The 21956-nt window shown below is 33.9% G+C and overlaps 1 protein-coding gene and 1 long non-coding RNA gene across 11 annotated transcripts in view; one reads left to right on the plus strand and one right to left on the minus strand.

Moving 5' to 3' along the window:
- Nucleotides 1–293: 293 nt before the first annotated feature.
- Nucleotides 294–21956, minus strand: part of LOC149568773 (uncharacterized) — a 105809-nt gene continuing 84146 nt past the window's right edge. For 4 of the 10 annotated variants that reach the window (XM_089821664.1, XM_089821663.1, XM_089821662.1 and 1 more), the window contains 3 exons: nt 9235–9420; nt 4773–4863; nt 294–1008 (listed from right to left, as the gene is read on the minus strand). In XM_089821664.1, the coding sequence (XP_089677790.1) occupies nt 815–1008; nt 4773–4863; nt 9235–9318 (369 nt within the window). In that variant the 5' untranslated portion in view covers nt 9319–9420 and the 3' untranslated portion in view covers nt 294–814. Of the gene's footprint in view, nt 3336–4772; nt 4864–8856; nt 9120–9234; nt 9421–21956 lie in introns of those variants that run through there. The other 6 variants (XR_016362649.1, XR_016362648.1, XR_016362645.1 and 3 more) reach the window with 3 other exon arrangements.
- Nucleotides 4051–21956, plus strand: part of LOC149568774 (uncharacterized) — a 29856-nt gene continuing 11950 nt past the window's right edge. Inside the window, exons 1-2 of the long non-coding RNA XR_016362650.1 lie at nt 4051–4176; nt 4443–4517. This is a non-coding gene — a long non-coding RNA (uncharacterized LOC149568774). The remainder of the gene's footprint in view (nt 4177–4442; nt 4518–21956) is intronic.

Consider the following 21956-nt stretch of genomic DNA (forward strand, 5'->3'; position numbering starts at 1 on the left):
GAGTACCCTTCATCAATTGTGCACGTAGTTACAAAATATTTATTTCTCAATTTACAAATTGAACACTTTGTAGCTCCTATAATGAAGTTTCATATTAATTATGATTGTCAAAAGAAATTGAGAGAATCTCATTAATTTTTATTTCAGAAAAGAACCTACTTTTAAACTTTAAATTCTCATAAGACTTCCACCTAATCATTAGAAAACTTTCACAATGGAAAAGATTTTTCAAGACTTTTCTGTAGAAATTAAAAAGAATGGACACAACATTCATAAGCTAAAAATCTAACAGCTTGCCAAAAATCATACACTGCTTTTTTAATGTTGCAACTTGCAATCATTCGAAACTTTTAGATACCGCCTTTTTCAAACAGCTATCTACTTGAAGAAGAAGCTATATGTTGGTGCTTCTTCACACCAATCTTCTCTCCACCAACATGCAACATAAAGCACATACAAACATACAAACAGCTGCAACAGAATATTTTATTTTTTGATGAATAGTGGAGAGAAGGTTGATGTTAGATACAAAATCTAACATACAAAAATCATAAGCACATGGTGAAACAACATTCATAAGCTATAAATCTAACAGCTTACCAAAAATCATATGCCACTTTTTCATTATATTGCAATCATTCCAAACTTTTAGATACCGCCTTTTTCAAACAGCTATCTCCTTGAAGAAGCAGCTACAGCTTGGTGCTTATTCACACCAATCTTCTCTCCACCTACAGGCAACATAAAGCACATACAAACAGCTGCAACAGAATATTTTTTCCTATTTTAACAATTGCAAACTAATACTTTTGCTTCAGTACTTAAACAGCCTGTGCTCCTCCATTTCACCATCTCTTCTCAATCCCTTGCAATATTTAGGAAATTTCTCAATTTGGCTCTGATACCAGATGGAGGCAACTGTATCAACAATTGGTGATCTGCTGATCACAAGACAAACCAAAATACAAAAGCCCCAGCTTGTCTTTGAAGAAATGAGAGGTAGGACATCTATTGAATAGAAAATGAAAAGAGAGGTGACAATATGAAATTCAACCATATTCACCAACAATAAAACCCGAATACTAAATAGATCCAATCATCAACTATAAAAGTAAATAAATACAACAACTGCAAGTTCAAGAAAGGAAACCCCAATTGGAATTAATGCTGTCATATATTTGTCATTCGGACCAATATATCTGCTGAATTAGAAATTTGGATAGACACTATTTCATAGAGGTAAGGCATTGGTGCTTTAACCTGTTATAGGAACTCTAAGCCTGTGACAGGAGCTCTATCGCAATGAGGAAATAATGGATACTATGATTGAATGGATTGAATGCAAACAAGCTGTTCTTAATCCAACGTAGATTCCACACTAATCCCATTCAATCAGAAAGTTTATAAGATCTCTTATGATCTGTGATGCAAAGGATTGTTGGCATTGGTTATAATTATTTAATTACTATCAAGTGGTTTGCAAATGTCTTAAAAGAGAGGTGGTTTCCAACTGTTTTTAAACCATCAAACCAATGGCTATTTGGATTCAAGAAGACAAAGGACCGGTGGAGTAAGTGAGGATGTGTATTGGTGATGAGAACTTCAAAAGCCTGATTAAATAATAGAGGAGTGTTGTGTCTTGGAATGTGAAGACAGTTAAATTTATAAGTTTGAGGGTGGCAGCTGGTACAGTGTGATAGAGACCTTGTGATCATAAGTCCATTGAAGGAGTTGTGAGCGGATTTTATTATCTGAAGATTGCAGCAATAAACTTTATTTGTGGGAATGAGGATCACTGAGCAGAGAATCATGCAGATTATAAACCTGATGGAGAGTTGTGCCAATATTCATGGAGAGTTGTGCCAATATTCACTAAAGCCATAATATCCAAGTATGCTGTGAAAAAGATGTGAAAGGATGATGTTGAAATGTTCGAGAAATTTCGTAATGATGATATATTTTTGAATGGTTTAACTGTGCTTGCACAGCCATCACCGTAAATAAAAGAGGGCGGTACATATTAGAAAGTTGTTCAGAAGGCATTACTAATGTTCATGAAGTGTAATGTTCATTAAAACGAGTTATGATTTGCATATTCTTTAAGTTGGTTTTTTAAATGAAGGGCATACATGAAATACTAGGAGTCGGGGGACGTGAATCAGTATTTCAGAACTTTTAAATGCATCAAACCACATAAAACATCAAGAATGAAACCATCAGGAGACATATACCAAATTTCTCATGGAAAACCCCTACGAGTACAAAAATCATGGCATGCAATTTGTTTTCATTAACAAAATGGATACCAACCCAAATTACATAAGTGAGCACTAACTTGTTGCTGTGAGTTTTGTGAAAACCAACAGTACTATATTCTCTCTTGAACAAGCAAGCTTGAAATGCTAAATAATGTAACAATATTGCGAGTCAAGTAAAGCAACCCCAAGGTCTACACTCTATACTTAACTCTGGTGTTGGATGAATTCAGTTTTTATGATGTAATTAGTTGATGATCACTAGGGGACTTACATTAGCCTTTTGTAGAGGATCTATCTACTTTATAAGTGTGAATGGTTTGGCAATTGAATGCTCCATCTGCTTCTAAAAATGATTTGGGGAAAAAATATGGATATAGGATGTGAGTTTAGGAATTTAGGCTACTTCTAACTCTAATAATGCAAAAGACTATTGAAAATGAGATGAAACTAAACTAGTCCTTTCTTTGCAAACTCAACTATGCTATGGAGGGTACTATCTTCTAAGGGTACATGTATGATTTTCAAATTACTTGTGCTCATCAAAACCATTCACTCTACAAATCAACGAATATCAAATGACTGAATTGAAGTGCTTGAAATGGAGTTCAGTCTAACATTGCACTATTACTTGCAATCAACAAGTACCAAAAGATATGAATACAAGTTTTGTCATGATTCACCAACAATAATATTTTCCATATTTTCGACTACTTAACAACTTCTACTCAACTTACAAAGAAAACCTATTCTAAAGAAAAATGTGGAAAAATTGAAACACTCCAAAACATCACAAATATTCACCATGAAATCAACAATGAATTTGGAATTATTTTGGCAACAATTTCACCATCTCTCTTACAAATGATGAGTGCATCTTACATAGAGGCATCAGGCACAATGGATGGCTCAGATTGATTTAAGATCAACGACCCTGATTAATCTGAATGACCCTATTAAAGTTTGTTGCAACGAATTCTTACAAGCACTTTATCAATCACTTGCTCACCACATCAACGGTGTGTTTTATAAACGACAAAAAGCTGCCCAGTGAAACCATGAATCATCTTTTTCAACCACCTAGTCAAATAAGTGATGAATGCATGAAACTCTAAACAATATATTTGTTGTATTTTTAAAGAGAATGACATTATTTTTATACACAACTTTAAAAAAAGGTGACTGCTAGAGTACTCGACTCAAAGAAAAATGCCTAACTATGTTTTTTAGACAACTTAAAAAACGATGACCAAAATTTGGCTACCACATGCCACTAAGACCATTTAGCAACAATTCCTCCATTCAATTTGGAAGTAACTCATAGCTATGAAATGATTAAACAAGACACACTCTACCATAGTCATTACACCAACCATTTTGCCTTATTAATCTGAGTTACAACTCAATGCCTCAATACCTAGATATAAAGTAGGTGCCTCCGGAATTAATTGCACAAGGACTAATAGATGCAGTGCATATATAAGTTGCCATATTTAAATAGAAGTCAAAAGAAGTCAATCAACTGATGACATGGCATGTAAAATAGACAAGCAGCCAGCTTAAGCATACATCCAACCAGGCCAAGCACACACCTTAGCAACTTAAGTTCACAACCAGACTATCAAAAGGTCAACTAGACAACCAAGCAACCGAGAAGTTCAACCAGACAACCAAGCAGCTCAACCAGACAACTAACTAGCTCAATTAAGTAACAAACCATACCAACTACACAACCAACCAATTAGAGCAACTCAAGCAGGTAATCAGACAGTTCAATCCAATATTTTATTACTGTGAGTAATCCTCTGAGATTTACATGCCTTGATTATCAATTTTTGACATCAATGACAACATATTCAACATTTGAGTAGTGAGCGGGTGTTCAAAATAGAAATAGTTGCTGATCTGAAAGAAGTGGCTGGTAACTCCTTAGACTTGGTGCTGTTAAATATTGTAATCAAAATTCTTCCTAGGGACAGATTCGAACAATAGATCCTTACAAAATTTCTCACCATGATTTTTTCAATTTTGGGTTTTCCACGTATTTCTTGTGCATTGGCTTCATTAGGGGGTTGCATTCTTTTCAGTTTCCAATTTCAAGTGTTGTTAAACTCATCGAAAGTTTTAATTTGTTAAGAACAATATATTCACCTTCTACTAATTGAATGAAAGAATTGTGTTATGCAGAAAACAACTGGTAGACCTCTTTCCAAGATTAGGATCCCCATGATGCAACAATCTAGAAGTCAAAAGTTTCGGAAAGTACTTTCTTTACTCTTTCAAGTTTTCAGCCACTTCTTTTATATGACTTAAAAGTTTGTGAGATCTGGAATCTTTCATCAATATTTTATTTGATAAAAATATGCATATGTTATGTTATGTTTTCGTTGTTATTTCACTTAAGTTTCTATAACTCCTCTACAGTAATCATGGTCTTGAAGATCACAAAAAAGCTAAAACATAATAACAACTACCGTGCTATATCAATAAAATTCTTGTTAAAAAATATGCTCATACCTTTTGTATAGAATCTTGAAACCTCTCCATTCAAAAAAATTACAGAGTTTGGTTCCTTGCTAATAAACACTCCACTAAGTTCCCGAATTACCTAGACAAAAAAATTGACATTTGTTTATGAGATTTACAAAAACACAGCAAACAAAACAAAAATACACATGCCTGCATAAACCAAAACCTTGGGAATAGAAGCAAGGCGTTTCAGTTGAAATGTTTTTAAAATATTAATATTTTATGCATAGAAGTTATCGTCAATCTCACTTTGCCCTACCGGCTAATTAGAAGCACAAACTGAATCTGAAAAAACAGAAATATGTACTGCCTCATGAGTTTCCCAAGTGACTAAAAAGGTGAAAATCTTATAGGATACAGTCCACACAAAAAAAAATTAAAAATGTCAATTATTGGCAGTCTGATCAAATATGCATTCATTTATTTTTCAATATTCCTTAGCCATACAAACTTAAGTAAAAAAAACTATAAACATTAATAAAGAAAAAATCTTTCAATGAAATTGAGAGAATATTAATTTCCCTATAAAACCATACTCAAGGTTGTAAATGCATTACACGTTCACATCATTATGCAGAAGCAAACATAATTCAGCATGAAAGCCTTTGGCCTATGAGGCATTGTCTTTTGACCCAAACCATTCAATGACTAACAGTGCTTGTAACTTTTCTTTTAGGAAGCTTACAAGACCAGCTTATCTTAGAACTCAATATAAAATCCTTTACTACAGCCTAAAACCAACTTCCTCACTTCTTCCAAGTGATTTTCAACTTTGAATGTTTGGAGCTCTGTTGCCAGTTAAGCTATAGGTATGAGTTTAGGTCAGTTGTTAACTCAGTGTCAAATGCCAAATAGATTAAATTATAGCAGATTTAAGGTTTGTCAAATCTACTATTGCTCAAATCTACATGCATCTGGTTTGGAGTTCAGAGTTCAGGTAGAATATTGTGGATACTGAAACTGATGCCGCTACTAGTAAGGAACTAGTGTTGGAAGGCTTATGATATTTCCTCTATCCTTCTGTTGTTTTCCTTTCTACTACTAGTAAGGAACTAGCTACTAATCTCTCTCCCTTTCTTCTTCTGTCGTTTTCCAAGCATTACTATTTGTCCATCTATAAATTGCACAAAAGGAATCTCACTCTATTCCACATTATTTGTTCTATGTTTGGTTGATGCTAACAACAATTTTCTCATTAAAGCCTTATTAGTGTGGCAATATTTTTTATTCCTTTCATTCTTATTAAACATATCACAGTTTTTCAAAGCACATTGTCATCTATCAACTCTTTCTGCCATGCAATATAGTCTTCCTTATATTGGCAAAATATTCGAAGAGTCTACCACAAAGATGAATTCTGTCAACAAAGAAGAAAAAAGTTTGCCATAAGAAAAAGCCTTGTGTTGACGAGGAAATGGTTCCAAGTACTTAGCAAGTTCTATCATCAAAAGTGGACGGCCAATTCCAATTGTGGAGATGGTTAAGGGAGATATGGAGCCATGCTAGACTATTCTACCTATCTAGATTCACCGCCCTTTGATTATTTATCACAATTATCCATTTGTTCCTTCAAGTGGGCATTACATTCAATAAGAGCTCATGCTTCCTAACTTCTTGGAAGGTAGACATCTAGAAATGCTTGAAGAAGAAATCTCACTCTAAAAGAGCATTAACTCACTCCTTAATCTTCCTCTTGATTTACATCAAAAAATTGCAAGCAATAGATTAACTTGTTCAGCATAGATGTCTGTGAGAACAAAGCACATTGCCTCAAAGGATCAATTGATCAAACAAAATAAGAAGAAAATTTAAACAAAATATAATGTTCTTAGAGTTTGACTCCAACATCGATAGTTGAGAGCAACACATATTCCAAGTATCTTGTAACATATGAACTATGAAGTATGCCCAAGAATGCTGACACAATCTGTAGCATCTGCAGAAAGGAAGCTTTGATATCAGTACTTATGTAAAGACAATGCCAATTTATATGATATTTTAAAAGATTTGAAAAGCATCGGTCAATGCAAATCATTAATATATGTGGTAACTTTTTGTACTCGGCAATTAAGTCTCCTTTGTAATACAAATCAAGCTACTCAAAAATTAATTATGGAAAACTACTTATTTCTACTGCTTCTCCTCCCTCAACTCCTATGCCTCCTCCAACGTTCACACCTCTCCCTACATCCTCTTGTGTTGCCTCTTCTAATGAACAACCAATGCCTTTTTGCTCATCACTAGGAACTCAATCCCTAGGTGTTCCAAAAAGCCCTAGCACTATAGCTACATTACACACCATGTCACCATGTAGGAATATACCATATGAAGACCCAAGTGCAAGGTTCCAAGTTGAAAAAGAAAAGCCTCAAGAAATAAGTTTAATACTCCTCAATGTGTCCAAGTTCAAAAGTCCACACTAGATAGAACCATTATATCTTCCAGGCTTGGTGGTGATGCAGTTGATGACATTAGGGAATTGTCTTGTGAAGATTTCCTTATTGATCAAAATTTGATAAAATCTAAGAAATTTAGGCACTTCTGTGTTTAGAGTTGTGAGTGATGAGTAAGGAATGAATATGGTACAATGTATCCAAACTCACAAAAGAGCAAGGACATGACAGTAAATGTAAAGGAGAAACAGTTGGAGCATCCATCACTACTTTCTTAGGACAAAGAATCTTCTAACATGTCAGCAAGCCAAAAGCAAACATGACTATTACGATGTCTAATAACATCAAGAATTTTAAGTGCAAACATAATCTAGCCAAGATACAAATCAAATGAATGGGAGAACAAGTGAATGATGAAATGATCAAGATGTCTTATAGCAATAGTATAAGTGTTGATAAGTTGTTTGAACCAAAAAGATTATAAATGTAATGAACTGAAATACAAAACACAAAATAACAAAGTACATAAGTAAAAAACCCAGCCACAAAAAAAGTAGGTCCTTTATTGAGTTGAGCCAATTACAATAATTTCTTGCTTATTATTGAATACTCTAATCGGTCAATCAATAAGCTTTATTGCCTTACATAGATTGATCATCAAAGAAACATAGGTATTTGACAAGTACAACTGCAACATGAAAGACTGACACATAGAATATTATTTCTTAATAAAAGGGGTCTCCATTTGGATCATTGTAATAGTTTTTGCAAATGGAGAAAGAAAGTTGTAACTTGTGATTTCTTCTGAAGTTCTTGCAAGTGGAGATGTAGATGTGAAACTTGACATTTGCAATCTTGTTGTAGAAATGCATGTCTAGTCAAATACTCCATCATCATCATCATTAAACCTTGCGGTCCTTCTTCTACCTCTCACTCTAATTAGCTCCTCCACGACCTCATTCATTAATGGTCGCTTCTTCCTTTCAAAATAAAGATACTTTCTTCTTATTTTCGCCATCCCTTCTATTTGTTGCATGTTTGCCTCCTCGAAAAGTTTAATTATGTATTATTTGTTTGAGATTGTTATCTTTGAGTTTAGATAGAAATAGGCCATATAAGATCATTTCACCTCTATAACTCTCTTCACAAATGGGTTTTAGACCTATCAATATTCCAACTAAAACTATGCCATAATTGTATACATCACTTTTTAAAGTTAGTTGACATGTTTGGAAATATTCTGGATCCATATACCCCACTGTTCTCTTTATATGAGTGGTGACATGTGAGATGTTTGAAGTGGAGATGAGACGAGAAATCCCAAAGTTTGCAACTTTGGGAGCAAGTTCTTCTGTCAAGAGAATGTTAGATGATTTTATATCTCTGTGGAAAATGGGTTGACATGCTCCCGAATGAAAATACACTAAAGCCTCTGCTGTCTCAATTGCGATTTGAAGGCATGATGCCCAAGAAAAAGATTGTTCCTCTAAATGCAAATGCTGATAGAGTGTTCCATTGGGAATAAATTCAGAGACTAGAAACAGAAACTTGTTGTGAATGCAGCAACCCAACAATCTTACTATGTTTTTGTGATTAATTTTGGAGAGGATCACAACTTCATTCAAGAAGTCATGGTCAGACTCAAGGTTTAGAGCCTGCTTAGACCTCTTAATGGCTACAACAGTACTATCTAAAAGTATACCTTTGTATATGGTTCCAAAGCCACCACTACCCAATACCATTTCTTCAGAGTAGTTGTTACAAGATCTTGCCAGATCTTTGGCTGAGAAAATTCTCAGACTTTCTCTCCCCACTGTAGAAGTTATGTATTGTTGTAATAATCCATAGTACTTCACCTCAACAAGTTTTTGGTGGCGATTCTTTAGCCACCAAAACAAAATAAATGCTGCTACGATGACAACCACAACCGAAGAGGTAGACCCTGCACATTTTGTTATATAAGATTTTGAAGCAAACATATGTTTCTCTTATAGATACATGTTCATGATAGACAATTAAAGTAAAACAAACACAAGCAATTTATCCAATTCCCTTACTTGCAATTGCGAGAAAGATAATGTGATTTGCACTTGTGAACTGGCATCCTGTCCCATTGGTATAGCCATCTCCTTTATAACCATTTACACAAGAGCAACTGTAGGAAGCTACCAAATTATGGCACTTACCCCCTCACTTTGCTCCAATGCATTTATTTAGTGTTTTCTTGCTACACTCGTCTATATCTGCACATTCATCCAAGATGCATACAATTAAGAGGATTGAGTGTTGAATTTGAAAACAGGGGAGAACAAAACTAAAAGAGGTAAAAAAACATGTAAAACGTAACACAAAATATGCACATAGACACACAAAGATAAGTAGAGAAGATATCATTTTATTTTTTAATCCCAAACTTAAATCAATTCTATTATAATCAATTTTAAAGAATATAGTCAACATTGGATGAGATTGCACTTAGTATGAGCTTGTGATAAGGGCATGTGAGACAATTGTTGGAGTTAATGTTCCAACGGTAGTCAATAATAATTGTTGCACATGTGGCAAGTCTTGTTGAGTTGCTGACAGCAGAAGTTTAGTTTAGGTGTGAATCAAAGAGTTTTAGTTTGAATCAATTTCTTATTATAAATGTGTTTGAGTTAGGTGTCCATAAGTTTCAATTAGCTTTAAAGTTTGTGTGTGTTATCAATCATGAAGTAGTTTGCTGTCAATCTAATTAGCAGTCTTTTAGGAATGTTGTTGGATCAAGCTATTGTATAAATTTGTATCTATTATTCAATAAAATTAAGCTAGAAGTTATTTCTTTCTCCTCTTTCTTTCTGATGTTCTACTTTTCTAATATCAATATCCAAAAGGCAAGCTAGATTGACCCTTGATGTCTTCATGCTTCAATTGTGATAAATGTTTTGAAAATCATATTGAATGATCATGTAAAATAACTTTTCTATAATTATAGATTCAGTATTAGAAGTATTTTTAGATGTGATATTTTTATTGTGCATTTAATGAATCTAATTATTTTAGATTATTATCAATATTTAGTATTATACTGCATCATACATTTTTAGAAATATTAGACAACAAGAAGAAATGATGAGTCATATAATATGTTTCAAAACTAACAAGTTACAGAAATATAATTAAATACAAAAGCATTGAGATTCCCTTTTAAAAAATCATAAATGTTCTTAATAAAATCTTTTTCAAAGTTTTGGCTATTACAAAAAATGTTTTTGGATTTGACTATATTTTCTATTGCCAATGTATCAAATAAAAATCTATCACTAGAATAGATAGCTAGAATAAGAAATGAAAGATTATAGCAACCTAATAATTATAACCACTGGATCCTAATAATATTGGACTTTCTGTTTGGTGGACGTAGCCCAAGGTTTGGGTGAACCACGTTAAATCTTGGTGTCTTGTGTTCTTTTCTATGTGATCTATTATTTTTTGATATTGTTTATATTTGCATGTAATTGTTATTTCTATCTGAGGTTTAAATTCTAACAAGTGGTATCAGAGAAAAGTTGTTTTTCAGTTATCCTCTACAAGAAAGTCTCACAGTTGAGTGGGAGTGATGGCAAACGAGGGTAAGCTAAGGGTTGACAAGTTTAATTGGTAGAACTTTTAGTTATGGAAGATGCAAATAGAAGACTATCTTTATCAGAAAGATTTATGGAAGCCGTTGGAAGACAAAACCAAGAATCAGAGATCTATGTCAAATGATGACTACGATCTTTTGGCCAAAAAGGCACTTGGAAGCATTTGATTATGCTTGGCACCATTAGTGGCATTTAATATTACAAAAGCAAAGGCGACAGAAGAGTTGATGCAAACCCTAGTGAAACTATATGAAACGTCCTTCGCTCCAAACAAGCTATTTCTCATGAAACGTTTATTTAATATGAAAATAGTAGAAGGTGGATTTGTTGCAGATCATTTAAATGAGTTTAATACTATTTCTAGTCATTTATCTTCCATGGGTATCAATTTTGATGAAGAAATTAGGGCTCTCTTGATTTTGTGTTCTTTTCTTGAGAGCTGGAATGGCTTGGTAATGACTATGAGTAATTTTGTTCCTAGATCTAGTACCCTAAAATATAATGATGTGATCAGTGTTATTTTGAGCAAGAAAAATCGTAGGAAATCCTCGGGCGAATCTACGTCTGGAAGTGCTTTGAGCACACAAAGTTTAGGCAGAACAACTAAGAGGAAATAATTATGGAAATCGTGAGAAATCAAGAGGAAAGTCAAAGGGGAGGATGTCTCAATTGAGAGGACCGAATGACTACTGGTACTATGCAAAACCAGGACATAAAAAAAAAGATTGTTGGACTCGAAAGAAAAATGAAGGAGATAAACTAGATAGAGATAAGGAGGCAAATGTGGTAAGTAACAAATGCGAAAAGGATGCTTTGCTTCTATTTTTAGAAAGTGTTGATAATTCATGGGTTTTAGATTTTGGTGCTTCATTTCATGTTACACCTCATAGAGGTTATTTCATTGATTATGTCGAAGGGGATTTTGCACTTGTTTATTTGGGGGATAATGAACCCTGTCAAATTATTGAAAAGGGAAAAGTTAAGACTAAGTTGCAGAATGAGAATCATTGGCTACTATATGAGGTAAGACATGTTTTAAGGCTGAGTAGAAATTTAATTTCAGCAAGGCAACTTGGTGATGAGGGTTGTGTAGTTACTTTTAATGATAAAAATGACTTCTATCTATACTATTTTAAGTATTGTGGCTATTGAAGATTTGCATTTAGAACAGCTTGATGTTAAAACTATCTTTCTTCATGGTGATTTGGATGAAGAGATATATATGGATCAACCACAAGGATTTGAGGTCAAAGGTCTTTTGGAGAACTTAGTGTTAGGATTGAAGAAAAGTTTATATGACTTGAAGCAAGCACCTCGGAAATGGATATAGTAGATGTCATTCAGATTATTGTGTTTAATTTAAGAGGTCGGATGATGAAAGCTACATTATTTTATGTTTATATATTGATGATATGCTTGTAGCTGAGTCTAACATGAATCATATTAAGGGACTGAAATGTCAGTTAGCACATGCATTTGCTATAAAGGATTTGGGACCAGCAAAACAAATCCTTTGTATGAAGATTTGCAGAGATAGGAAGCACAGAAGATTGATGCTATCTCAAGCTGATTATGTTGAAATGATATTGCAACATTTCTCTATGGATAATGCTAAAGTTGTTAGCACACTTTTACCTGGTCATTTGAAGTTGACTAAAGAGATGTGTCCTAAGACACAAGAAGAGGAGGATAAGATGTCCAAAGTACCCTATGCTTTAGTTGTAGGAAGCTTGATGTATGTTATGATATGTACAAGGCCAGTTATTGCACATGCAGTGGGAGTCGTCAGCAGGTATATGAGTTATCTGAAAATTGAGCATTGAAATGCAGTCAAATGGATTCTTAAATTTTTGAGAGGAGCATCCAGTAAGTGTTTACACTTTGGGAGCTCTACTACTGAAAACATTCAAAGGAAGAATAAAAACTAATAAATCCAAGAACATTCTAAATTTATTAGCCAACTTATTGGGCATAACATAAGATCAGTATTATGGAGACTGACAAAAGGTGGACAAGAATTTCATACTCATTTGATTGTTTGGAAGGAAGACTAAGAACAACATTTAATAGACAAACTCATTAGTCAACATCTTTCTTATTGCATAGGGTATACAAAACTAATAGAAAATACAGTCAATTCAACATACAATTTCTTGCACCTAGCTTTGTGAAATGAATGATGCATAGCAAGCTTTGTAAAGTTGGAGTGATATTGCTAGGAATTCTTGGATTTGCAGGCATGATATCTTATTTGGGTGGCATTTTATATCTACCCTTCCAAAAAGACAAACCAGTAACATGCATGTTGCTTTGGGGGGAGTCTACTGCATAAATGGACACAGTAACAATAATGCAGAACTACATGGAAATTTTGATGCAATTCAACGTTCATGAATTCACAAAGAAAAAAGATTTAAACAACTACAATATACATTACATCTTGGGCCTGCTAGGACTTAAGATTCAGTCAAAAAGAGAAACAAACAACTTAGTGGATCATATCTATAACAAGAGATTATACAAAAATCAAAAACTATGTTTGAATCAAGGAGTAATACATTGAACTTGAAATGAGAAAAATTAATGGCATACCTATGCAACCGATGCAATTGAAGTAGCCATGTCCTTCAAATTCAGAGACACATTTACGCACATCCTAATCCTGAGGGCGAGGAGAGGCATTTTGCATGTGCGGAGCAAGAATAGCTGCCCATTTTTTTCAATATTGAACAATTATCCAGCCCCACACCTCAGTTAAAATGGACACCATAAGTATCTACCCCAAGTTCACTGGAAGGATCCATTAAGATGCCAATAACACACTCCTTATTACACTTGTTTTAAGAACCAGTGATTGTGATATTTACACCAGATACATTATCTAGAACATTAATTTCACAACCAGTATAACAGTATGATTATTGATTTGAAAACTTACAATTGGCTATACAATTTGCCATTCTCAACTCTCCACTATATTCCCCATTTAGACTCTAGTTAAAATTGTATGTATATGACTTAGTGCTCCCACAGCCAAAAGTCACCACTTAATTGGAGCCAGAAAGATTGTACAACATATTAATATTGGGGCCAAAATACTTTGTCTGTGATGTTTAGATTGCAAGAATGGCCCTTAGTAGATATTGAATTAATAATAATTTGACCTCTATAATCTATGCGACTAACTTTATAGTGACTAAGGTTAATAACATTCCCAAAAATAATATTAAAACCACCTAAAAAATGAGTCATCATTCCACTCTTTACATCATGCCATCAATCCTATAATTCCAAAAAGGACTTGAGCATTTAATTTTTTATATATAGAATGGATAATGCACAGTCATGGAACTGCACTTTTTAGGGCATGGTTGTGCCCTAATGCTAACTAAACAAACATAAATCAAAGAGACAAGCAGAGCTCCCCAAGGCAACATCTTTGTTTGAGCAAACTTAATAATCACAATTAACTAATCACACAACAACTAAAGACACCGCAACCAACCAATCACCTGACAACTGAGCACAAAGCCGCTAATGACACTTCTCTCATCACCTAACAGATATTTTTTCTTATTCCATTGAAACAATTCATTTGCAAAAGCTGCCTAGAACTCCCAGAGTTGATTGCTCACTGGGCATCTCATATATCCAGATCATCTTCCTTTGTTGTTTTCCTTCAACTATTGAACTTTGAAGAGCTTGAGGTCACAAATCAAATACAGAGGAAGTTTCAGCTTTAGCTTGTGGGTACAAGCAAGGTCAAACTCACATGCGGAGTTGTCACCTATATGGCAAGGACCAGCACAATATCTCTGATGTAGGACTAAATCTTTTTAAATTACAAATCTTGAAAGATGTAACTTTATAGTCTAATGCAGCTTTATGGCATAGCTTTTTTAAATAAAAAAAGCTATGCCATAGAGTTGCATTGACATAGCTTTTTAAATCAAAAACGCTATGCCATAGACTGCATTGGCCTCTAAAGTTACATCTTTCAAGATTTGTAATTTAAAAAAAATTAGTCCTACATCAGAGATATTGTGTTGGTCCTTGTCATACAGGTGACAACTCTGCATGTGGGCTTGGCCTTATTTGTGCCCACAAGCTAAAGCTGAAGCTTCTTCTGTATTTGATTTGTAGCCTCAAGCTCTTCAAAGGTCAATAGTCAAAGGAAGGCAACAAAGGAAAATGATCGGGATATATGAGATGTTTAGTGAGCAATGAACTCTGGGAGTTCTAGGTAGCTTTTGCAAAGGAATTGTTTCAATGGAATAAGAAAAATTATCTATTAGATGGTGAGAGAAGTGTCATTAGTTTCTTTTTGCTGGGTTGTTAGGTGATTGGTTGGTTGAGGTGTCTTTAGCTATTGTGTGATTAGTTAGTTGTGATTATTAAATTTGCTCAAACAAAGATGTTGCCTTAGGGAGCTATGCTTGTCTCTCTGATTTATGTTTGTATAGTTAGTATTAAGGCACAAACATGCCCTGAAAAGTGTGGTGCCATGACTGCATTATCCATTCTATATCAAAAATTCTCAATGCTCAGGTCTTTTTTGGAATTGTAGAATTGACTACATGAAGGATATAAAGAGTGGAATGATGACTCTTTTTCTATGTGGTTTTGATATTATTTAGGGGAATGCTGTTAACCTTAGTCACTGTAAAGTTAGTCACATAGGTTATAAAGGTCAAATTATTGTTAGTTCAACATCTACTAAGATCCATTCTTGCAATCTGAACATCATAGACATAAAATATTTTGGCCCCAACATTAATACGTCGTACTATTTTTGGCTCCAATTGAGTGGTGGCTTTTGGCTGTGGGAGCACTAGGTCATATATGTACAATTCTAAGTGGAGTCTAAATGGAGAATACAGTGTCAAGCCGGGTATGGAAAACTGTAGAGCCAATTGTAAATTATCAAATCAATAACCATACTATCATACTGTTTGTTGTGAAATTAATATTCTTGCTAACGTATTCGGTGTAAACATCACAGTCACTGGTTTTCAAAACAAGGGTAATAAGGAATGTGTCATTGGCATCTTAATGGATCCTTCCATTGAACTTGGAGGAGGCACTTATGGTGTCCGTCTTAATTGGGGTGTGGGGGTAGATAATTGTTCAATAGCAACAAAAATGGGTAGCTATTCTTGCTCCGCACATGTAAAATGCCTCCCCTCGCCCTCAAGATTAGAACATGTGTGTAAATGTGTCTTTGGATTTGAAGGACATGGCCACTTCAATTGTACTGAGTGCACAGGTACGCCATTAATTTTTCTCATTTTAAATTCAATGTATTACTCCTTGATTCAAGCATAGTTTTTTATTTTTATATAATCTCTTGTTATAGATATGATCCAATAAGTTGTTTTTTTTTCTGTTTGACTAAATCTTAAGTCCTAGCAGGCCCAAGATGTAATGTATATTGCAATTTTTAAAATCTTTTTATTTTGTGAATTCATGAACATTGAATTGCATCAAAATTGTCATGTAGTTTTACATTATTGTTATTGTGTCCATTTATGCAGTAGACTCCCCAAAAATCCAACAGGCATGTTACTGGTTTGTCTTTTTAGAAGGGTAGATATATAATGCCACCCAAATAAGATATCATACCTTCAAATCCAAGAATTCCTATCAATACCACTCCAACTTTACAAAGCTTGCTATGCACCATCCATTTCACAAAGCTAAGTGCAAGAAATTGTATGTTGAATTGACTATATTTTCTATCAGTTTTGTATACCATATGCAGTAAGAAAGATGGTGACCAATAGGCTTGTCTATTAAATGTTGTTCTTGGTCTTCCTTCCAAACAATCAAATGAGTATGATATTTTTGTCCACCTTGTGTCAATTTCCATAATACTGATCTTATGCTATGTCCAATAAGTTGGCTAATAAATATAAAATGTTCTTGGATTTATCAACTTTTATTTTTCCTTTGAATATCTTCAGTAGTAGAGCCCCCAAATTGTAAACACTTAATGGATGTTCCACTCAAATATCTGACAATCCATTTGACTGCATTCCAATTCTCAATTCCTAAATGACTCATACACCTACTAACGACACCCACTGCATGTGCAATATTTGGCTTTGCACATATTATAACATACATCAAGCTTCCTACAACTAAAGCATAGGGTACATTGGACATCTTATCCTCCTCTTCTTGTGTTATAGGAAACATCTCTTTAGTCAACTTCAAATGACCAGGTAAAGTGTGCTGACAACTTTAGCATTCTCCATAGAGAAATATTGCAACACATTCTCAACATAATCAACTTGAGATAGAGTCAATTTCCTATGCTTCCTATCTCTACAAATCTTCATATGAAGGATTTGTTTTGCTGCTTCCAAATCTTTCATAGCAAATGCATGTGCTAACTGATATTTCAGCCCCTTAATGTGATCCATGTTAGACCCAGCTATAAGCATATCATCAACATATAAACATAAAATAATGTAGCTATCATCATCCAACTTCTTAAAATAAACACAATATTCATGCTCATGCATAAAAGTGTCAAATTTCAGATACCATTGCCGAGGCACTTGCCTCAAGTCATATAAACTTTTCTTCAATCTGAACACTAAGTTCTCCAAAAGACCTTTGATCTCAAATCTTTGTGGCTGAGCCATATATATCTCTTCATCCAAATCACCATGAAGGAAGGCGGTTTTAACATCAAGATGCTCTAAATGCAAATCTTCAGTAGCCACAATACTTAAAACAATACGGATAGAAATCATTTTTATCATTAAAAGTAACTACAAAACCCTCATCACCAAGTTGCCATGCTGAAATTAAATTCCTACTCAGCCTTGGAACATGTCTTAATTCATATAGTAGCCAATGATTCCCATTCTACAACTTAGTCTTAACTTTTCTATTTCCAACAATTTGACAGGGTTCATTATCCCCCAAATAAAAAAGTCCAAAATCCCCTTCAAAGTAATCAATGAAATAACCTCTATAAGGTGTAGCATGAAATGAAGCACCAAAATCTAAAACCCATGACTCATGAACACTTTCTAAAGACAAAAGCAAAATATCCTTTTCAGATTTGTTACTTAACACATTTGTCTCCTTATCTCCATCTGGTTTATCTCCTTCATTTTTCTTTTGAATTCAACAATCTTTCTTTTTATGCCCTGATTTTGCATAGTACCAGCATTCATTTGGTCCTCTTGATTGAGACCTCCTCCCCTTTGACTTTCCTCATAATTTCTCATGATTTCCATAATTATTTCCTCTCTCGGTCGTTCTGCCTCGACCTTGTGCATCCAAAGCACTTCCAGACGTAGATCCACCTAAGGATTTCCTACAAGTTTCCTCGCTTAAAATAGCACCGATCACATCATTATATTTTAAGGTACTAGATCTAGGAACAAAATTACTCAGTCATTACCAAGCCATTTTAGCTTTCAAGCAAAGAACAAAAAATCAAGAGAGCCCTAATTTCTTCATCAAAATTGATACCCATAGAAGATAACTAACTAGTAATAACATTAAACTCATTTAAATGATTTGCAACAAATCCACCTTCTGGCATTTTCATATTAAATAAATGCTTCATAAGAAATACCTTGTTTGGAGCGGAGGGCTTTTCATAAAGTTTCGCTAGGGTTTGCATCAACTCTTTTGTCATATTTGCTTTTGTAATATTAAATGCCACTAATGGTGCCAGGCATAATCAAATGCTTCCAAATGTCTTTCTGTCTAAAAGATACTAGTCATCATTTGACATAGATTCTTGATTCTTGGTTTTTCCTTCCAACGGCTTCCATAAATCTTTTTGATAAAGATAGTCTTTCATTTGCATCTTCTATAACTAAAAGTTATGCCAATTAAACTTGTCAACCCTCAGCTTACCCTCATCTACCATCACTCCCACTCAATCGTGAGACTTTCCTGCAGAGGATAACTGAATAACAACCTTTCTTTGATACCACTTGTTAGGATTTAAACCTCAGATAGAAATAACAATCACATGCAAATATAAACAATATCAGAAAATAATAGATCACAAAGAAAAAAACACAAGACACCAAAATTTAATGTGGTTCACCAAAACCCTGGGCTACGTCCACCAAACAACAAGTCCAATATTATTACGATCCAGTGATTACAATTATTAAGCTGTGATGTGAATATCAGGATTTAACTATGTGATTTTGAGTCAAACTCATTGACCCATGTTTCATGAGTAGTGATTCAACATGAATCCATCTCTCATGAGAATAAATGGAACACTTAGCACTCATTGGATTGACAACACACACAAATAGCTTGACCTAACAACATTCCTAAAAGACTTCTAATTAAATTGACAAAAAACTACTTCATGATTGACAACACACACAAATTTGAAAGCTAACAGAAACTTATAGACACTTAACTCAAACACATATATAATAAGAAATTGATTCAAACTAAAACTCTTTGATTTACACCTAAACTAAACTTCTACTGCCAGCAACTCAACAAGACTTGCCACATGCAACAATTATTATTGACTACTGTTGGAACATTAACTCCAACAATTAAGTCACATGACCTTATCACAAGCTCGTATGAAGTGCAATCTTGTCCAATGTTGACTATATTCTTTAAAATTTATTATAATGGAATTTATTTAAATTTGGGATTAAAAAAAAATGATATCTTTTTTACTTATCTTTGTGTGTCTATGTGCATATTTTGTGTTATGTTTTACACATTTTTCTACCTCTTTTAGTTCTATTCTCCCCTATTTTCAAATTCAACACTCAATTCTCTTAATTGTATGCATCTTGGATGAATGTGCAAATATAGACAAGTGCAACAAGAAAACACTAAATAAATGCATTGGAGCAAATTGAGGGGGTATGTGCCATAATGTGGTAGCTTCCTACAGTTGCTTTTGTTTAAAAGGTTATAAAGGAAATGGCTATACAAATGGGACAGGATGCAAGTCCACAATTTCAAATCACATTATCTTTCCTTGGGAATATTGGAAAAATTGCCTGTGTTTGTTTTACTTTAATTGTCTATCATGAACATGTATCTATAAGAGAAACGTTTTTGTTTCAAAATCTAATATGATAAAATGTGCAGGTCTACCTCTCTAGTTTTGGTTGTCATCATAGCAGCATTTCTTTTATTTTGGTGGCTAAAAAATTGCCACTAGAAACTTGTCGAGGGAAAGTACTACACATTATTAAAACACATAGCTTCTACAGTGGGGAGAGAATGTCTAAGAATTTTCTCAGCCAAAGATCTGGCAAGATCTTGCAATAACTACTCCGAGGAAATGGTATTGGGTAGTGGTGGCTTTGGAACTATATACAAAGGTATACTTTTAAATGGTACTGTTGTAGCCATTAAGAGGTCCAAGCAGGCTCTAAACCTTGAGTCTGACCATGACTTCTTGAATGAAGTTGCGATCCTCTCCCAAATTAATCACAAAAACATAGTAAGATTGTTTGGTTTCTGCATTCACAACAAGTTTCCTTTCCTAGTCTCTGAATTTATTCACAATGGAATACTTTATCAACATTTGCATTTAGAGGAACCATCTTTGTCTTGGGCATCACTCCTCCAAATCACAATTGAGAGCATGTCAACCCATTTTCCACAGAGATATAAAATCACCTAACATTCTCTTGACAGAAGAACTTGCTCCCAAAGTTGCAGACTTTGGGATTTCTCATCTCATCTCCACTTCAAGCATCTCACACGTCAACTAACTTTAGAAAGTGATGCATACAGTTATGGCATATTTTTAGTTGAAATATTGATAGGTCTAAAATCCATTTGAGAAGAGAGTTATAGATGTGAAATGAGGTTCTATGGCCTATTTCTATCTAAACTCAAAGATAACAATCCCAAACAAATAATACATTAAAAAAATTTGGAGGGAAACACGCAACAAATAGAAGGGATGGCAAAAATAGCAAGAAAGTGTCTTAATTTTGAAAGGAAGAAGCGACCATTAATGAAGAAGGTCGTGGAGGAGCTAATTAGAGTGAGAGGTAGAAGGACCGTAAGGTTCAATGATGCTAATGATGATGGAGTATTTGACTAGACATGCATTTCTACAACAAGATTGCAAATATCAAGTTTCACTTCTGCATCTCCACTTGCAAGAACTTCAGAAGAAATCACAAGTTACAACTTTCTTTCTCCAGTTGCAACAAACTATTACAATGATCCAAATGGAGACCCCTTTGATTAAGAAATAATATTCTATGTGTTAGTCTTTCATGTTGTAGTTGTACCTATCAGATACCTATGTTTCTTTGATGATCAATCTGTGTTAGGCAATAAAGCTTATTGATTGACCGATTAGAATATTCAATAATAAGCAAGAAATTATTGTAATTGGCTCAACTCAATAAAGGATCTACTTTTTTTGTGGCTGGGTTTTTTCCTTATGTAATTTGTTATTTTTTGTTTTGTATTTCAATTCATTATATTTATAATCTTTTTGGTTGAAATAGCTTATCAACACTTATATTATTGCTAGAAGACATCTGGATCATTTCATCATTCACTTGTTCTCTCATTCATTTGATGGTGAAATTGTTGCCAAAATAATTCCAAATTCATTGTTGATTTCATGGTGAATATTTGTGATGTTTTGGAGTGTTTCAATTTTTCCACATTTCTCTTTAGAATAGGTTTTCTTTGTATGTTGAGTAGAAGTTGTTAAGTAGTCAAAAATATGAAAAATATTATTATTGGTGAATCATGATAAAACTTGTGTTCATATCTTTTGGTACTTGTTGATTGCAAGTAATAGTGTAATGTTAGACTGAACTCCATTTCAAGCACTTCAATTCAATCATTTGATATTCATTGATTTGTAGAGTGAATGGTTTTGATGAGCACAAGTAATTTGAAAATCATACATGCACCCTTAGAAGATAGTACCCTCCATGGCAGAGTTCAATTTGCAAAGAAAGGACTAGTTTAGTTTCATCTCATTTTTAATAGTCTTTTGCATTATCAGAGTTAGAAGTAGCCTAAATTTCTAAACTCACATTCCGTATCTATATTTTTTCCCCAAATCATTGTTAGAAGCAGATGGAGCATTCAATTGCCAAACCATTCACACTTATAAAGTAGATAGATCCTCTACAAAAGGCTAATGTTAGTCCCCT

Source organism: Cupressus sempervirens, chromosome 3 (genome assembly GCF_028749045.1).
Source record: "Cupressus sempervirens isolate cs-2001-9-10 chromosome 3, ASM2874904v1, whole genome shotgun sequence".
NCBI classification, from domain to species: Eukaryota; Viridiplantae; Streptophyta; class Pinopsida; order Cupressales; family Cupressaceae; genus Cupressus; species Cupressus sempervirens.